The sequence below is a fragment of the Orycteropus afer genome, unplaced genomic scaffold (genome assembly GCF_000298275.1).
Source record: "Orycteropus afer afer isolate SDZICR_OR568_19922 unplaced genomic scaffold, OryAfe1.0 scaffold00558, whole genome shotgun sequence".
Taxonomy (NCBI): Eukaryota; Metazoa; Chordata; class Mammalia; order Tubulidentata; family Orycteropodidae; genus Orycteropus; species Orycteropus afer.
The window spans coordinates 304,458-309,324 of NW_006922145.1; the positions used below are offsets into that span (position 1 = coordinate 304,458).

The 4,867-nt window shown below is 49.8% G+C and overlaps 1 protein-coding gene across 1 annotated transcript in view; it reads right to left on the bottom strand.

Annotated features, from left to right (window-relative positions):
- The window catches only part of PDS5B (PDS5 cohesin associated factor B), a 147,856-nt gene that overhangs the window by 136,651 nt on the left and 6,338 nt on the right, over nt 1-4,867 (bottom strand). The window contains exons 3-5 of the mRNA XM_007955954.1: nt 2,941-3,027; nt 2,734-2,831; nt 1,655-1,781 (exon numbers count right to left, since the gene is read on the bottom strand). Coding sequence (XP_007954145.1) covers nt 1,655-1,781; nt 2,734-2,831; nt 2,941-3,027 — 312 coding nt within the window. The remainder of the gene's footprint in view (nt 1-1,654; nt 1,782-2,733; nt 2,832-2,940; nt 3,028-4,867) is intronic.

A 4,867-nucleotide genomic window follows, 5' to 3' on the forward strand; every position in this document is an offset into this window, starting at 1 on the left:
CTGTCATGGAGTCTATTCTGACCCACAGCACCCCTAGAGGACAGAGTGGAACTGCCCCACAGGGTCTCCAAGGCTGTCAGTCTTTATGGGAGCAAAGCCCAAACCACACCCACTGCTGTGGAGTCCATTCTGACCCACAGCGCCCCTAGAGGACAGAGTGGAACTGCACCACAGGGTGTCCATCTTCACAGAAGCAAAGTGCCTCATTTTTCTCCGGCCACCCTGCATCAATCTTCTGATTAGCAGCAAAATGTTTTAGCCACTGCACCATCAGAGGTGCTAATCCTGAGGACACTGCATGGCAATGGCCTGCTCCTGCTAGTATCTCTGCCACTAGACTGTGCCTTCTCCAGGAATCTTTGTGGTCCCAGCACCTGGCAATGCCTGGAACGGAGCAGATGTAACGTCTGCGGAGTGGAGGAGATGGATAAAGTCTGAGTCGGAGTGTGCACCGCTCCAGTGAACCACACTGGGACACACAGGAGCAAAGACTGGGTTCAGCCCTGCTTCTAACTCTTGCATGTGCAACTCATTTACTCTGGGCCCGGTCCCTCCTTCTACAAAGTAAGAGCTGCCATCGGCAACGGCAGCATCTTCCAATTCTAAATGCCCTGAGTCTGTAACACACCGCCAGGAACAGGGTCCAACTGAAATAGTTACCCTTGTGACCCATTAGAACAGGTTTTCAAAATCTAATTGTAACAGTTGCTTTAAAATATACGTGTACACCACAACCAACGCAGCATCAGCAAACCAAATACACACACAGACATGTACCCCTCCCCTCTGTTATGAACTGAACTGTACCCTTAAGAAAGACACGCCTGAGTCCTAACCCCCAGTCCTCATGAAGGTGACCTGGTGTGGAAAGAGGGTCGCTGAAGGAACTGTCAGTTCACATGAAGTCACACTGGAGTAGTGCGGGTCCCAGTTCCACCAGAGGGGTGTTCTTTTGGAAGAAGAGGGAAGACACAGAGACACACCGAGGGAAAGAGGCAGGTGACAGAGGCCAGGCAGGAGGACACACACGCCACAGAACGCCAGCACTGCTGGCTGTCACCGGGGAAGCAGGGTGTCTAACCCCAGCCTCCAGAAGCGGGAGACCGTAGCCCCCAACAGTGCTTTCTGAAGCCGTGCGCGTGGTGACCAGCACACCCTGTAAATCTCCACACAGAAAGCAGGGGCTGCAGCTAGCAGCCAAGATGAGCCCTACCCTGGGGCCACACTCAGCTTCCCAGGGTCGGCATTGTCCTCTCCTTTACTGCTCTAGGGCTGAAAGCAGCCAGCAGCACTTTCAAACAAGGTTGTTTTTGGTTTTTGGTTTTTGAGTCTTTCATAAACCTCAACATATAAACTTATGTAACAGCAGCTACATAGCTGTGAGCACTCCCTGAGACACATGCTATGGGAAAATGAGTTATTAGATACATTTTATCTGATGAACTAAATCTATCACTTCTTCTTTCACATAAATAGTAATTAAATAGCGTATTGTTTTAGGAAACACTAAACACAGTGAGTATTTATTAACCTCAGTCAATAAAATGGATTCTGCAGGTAAAAGCAGCATACACTGTAGTGAGAACCGAGACCGAAGCTCTAGGCCTTAATACTTAGGAGTGTCAGGCGCATCTCAACGTCTGTTCCTACTCACCTTGTGGGCAGGCACCAGGTTTACCAAGACCGTATCCAAAAGCTCCTGCGACACCGTGTCCCCCTCACAGATGATGGAGCTCATGAGGTCCACCATGTGCATGTGTACTTTCTGATTGTGGCCGTTGCTGAAATTCAAAACAGGAATTAGCCCCGAAGCGTGACCGAATGCAAGAAGCCCTGAATCACAAGACGTCCCAACCAGCTACACTTTATGGAAGATGAAACAAATACACTAAGTATTTGCTATCCATTCACTTAAAGCTTGTCTCCCAGATTCTACAGAGGATCAACACTGCATTTAAAACTACATTTCTTGTTTACTTTTCCCTAATTTAAGACAGTTCCCTAATCACAATCAAAAGTGACTACATCAAATGTAACTTTAATTTTTTTTTAAAATTCCAAAAGTCAGATGACTATGCCAAAGTTAAATGCAGTAAGTAAATTTTAAAAACACCAAAAAAGCTCAAAGTATTCACAGAACCAGGGAATCAACATATCTAATTAAAATAAGAAAACAGCAACACAACCCAAAAAATATTTTATACTGGTTGTGATCTGCTTTATGCCATTGTTCTAACCAATTATTTCTTACAAAGTAAAATTCTAATCATTCTAGCATCTATGAAAATAATTTTAAGCGAGCTCTTCAGTTAGAGGCCTTAGCCTTCCATTCAAACAACCCATTGTCATCAAGTTGATTCTGACCCACAGCGCCCCTAGAGGACAGAGTGGAACTGCTCACAGGGTCTCCAAGGCTGTCAGTCTTCACAGAAGCAAAGCCCAAACCACACCCACTGCTGTGGAGTCCATTCTGACCCACAGCGCCCCTAGAGGACAGAGTGGAACTGCACCACAGGGTTTCCAAGGCTGCCATCTTTAGGGAAGCAAGCTGTCACATCCTTCTCCCAAGGAGTGGCCAGTGGGTTTGAACCACTAACCTATAAGCTAGTGGGTAAGCATTTAACCACTGGGCCACCTTCCTTACACAAACACACTATGGGAATTCACCTGTAAGTTAGCAATTTTTTACCCTGATACATTTTTAAATATTACATAGTTGGCAGAATAACTTACTTTATCACTGAAAACAATGTCCTGTACAGCTGGGTAAAAATCTCATTGCTGTCCTCTAGCTCGAAGCATATGTTATATGACTTGACCCAAGCAATGTTCTACAGAGGAGGCGAGGGGGGTGAGAGGCAAAAAATGCCATCAGTAAAATCGTCCCGGCACAAAGGTCCCTTTCAAATGCTGTTCCCTCCAGATGCACAAATTGCTTACCTCAAGTAAATAAAAATACCTATTGAACTGTGGGCTCTTCGTATCTTCCAGCCCCTTCAGCTGCCTGGTTATAAACATAAATATGTCCTTAAAAAGAAAAGACAAAGCACTGTTTCAACGATCAATACTGAATGGAACCCCGCCCTCAACTCCTCTCGCTCAGCCAGCACTCGCAGGGAGCTCAGGGCACGCACCAGGCTCTCGGTCTTTACAAGTTCACCTCCAAGTGAACAACATTAGTGATAGCACCGCCTCCCCGCCCCTCACAGGAGAACAGTACGCTGGTTACTGTGACCTCAGAGGAGAGAGAGGAAAATGTCATCTCACGACAAGCGAGACAAAGCTACGACTCCGACGTGGACGCCACATCCACTCGAAGTCACGCTGTCATTAGAGTAATGACGGTGGAAGGGCTGAGAGCCCATCAGCTCTGCCGGGAGAGCAAGGTCCACAGTCATTACTCCCCCAGGGCAGCGGCTAAGAAACTTAACGATCCAAAATAAAACCACCAAGTAACAGAACACGGGATCCCAAAGCGCAGAACCTTACAGGCCCTTCAGAGAGAATGAGTCGGGTACCCCACCTCGTCGCTCTAACATCATCTCCTGTCATTCTCCACCTGCCCCCACCTCTGACTCTGGATTTTGTATCTGGGCTCAGGGTCCTTCCCGGTGAATTTTTACAGAAAGGAGTTTCAGGAGAGATGTAGTTATTTTTGGAAAGTTTGAAAAAGGCTGAAATTTAGGAAAGATAAATCTATCAGGAAGTCCACGACCAATCAACCAAAAGCCAAGAGGAGAAAGCATGTGTGTGAACAATAAGCTTGTCAGCAAGATGCTAAGTATGCATGTGTGCACACATGTGCACGCGTGTGCGTAAGATCTAACATCCAGACGAAGGAGCTGCTTTCCAAGAAAGAGATCATCAGCAGCAGCTGAGGCCGTGCCCTCTGAGGCCGCGAGCGGGGAGCACAGTGTAGCTGGGGGACTGAGCCCCACTCGGACAGGCAGAGGCCATGGGGCTCGTGTCCATCTCCCCACCACCCATCCCGTGTCCTAAGCGGCGTGAGGGGCGGGGGGCAGGCAAGAAAGGCTCTGTGATGACCACGAACGGGCGTGGAAGGTGAGGACAGAGGGGCGTGGTCTCCCAGTCCAAGTGAGGACGGGGAATGAGCAACAGCACCGCAGCGCCAGCGAAGCAAGAGTGAGTGGGGCTGTCACTGGTGCTCAGAAAACACCGTCAAGATCAGCTGTCAAACCCCCCCGCCCACCTCCAGAAAAAAGGCATTTAGCATCAGACCTACTGGCCCCCAAAATCGGATCCTTTAGAACTTCAGGCTATGACATAAGGTATCAAGGCCAGGATTTAATCTCGGCTCTCCAGTACCAGCCGAAATCAGTCGATTATAACCAAACGAGGATCGGCAGCTGTTCCTCTGCGAGGACTTCCCCTCGTGACCCAGAGCTGGGAGATGGGTCGCTGATTACACCAACTGGGAACCCACAGAAAGACGACCAGCTCATGCAGCTTCAGTGTCAAGTCAGACCTCCCCCTTCACAGACCAGCAGCACCACACCAGGAAAGGGGAGGAGCCAGCACCACACCTGGGGAGGGGGAGGAGCCAGCACCACACCAGGAAAGGGGAGGAGCCAGCACCACACCAGGAAAGGGGAGGAGCCAGCACCACACCTGGAAAGGGGAGGAGCCAGCACCACACCAGGAAAGGGGAGGAGCCTGCACCACACCAGGAAAGGGGAGGAGCCAGCACCACACCTGGGGAGGGGGAGGCGCCAGCACCACACCAGGAAAGGGGAGGAGCCAGCACCACACCTGGAAAGGGGAGGAGCCTGCACCACACCTGGAAAGGGGAGGAGCCAGCACCACACCAGGAAAGGGGAGGAGCCTGCACCACACCTGGAAAGGGGAG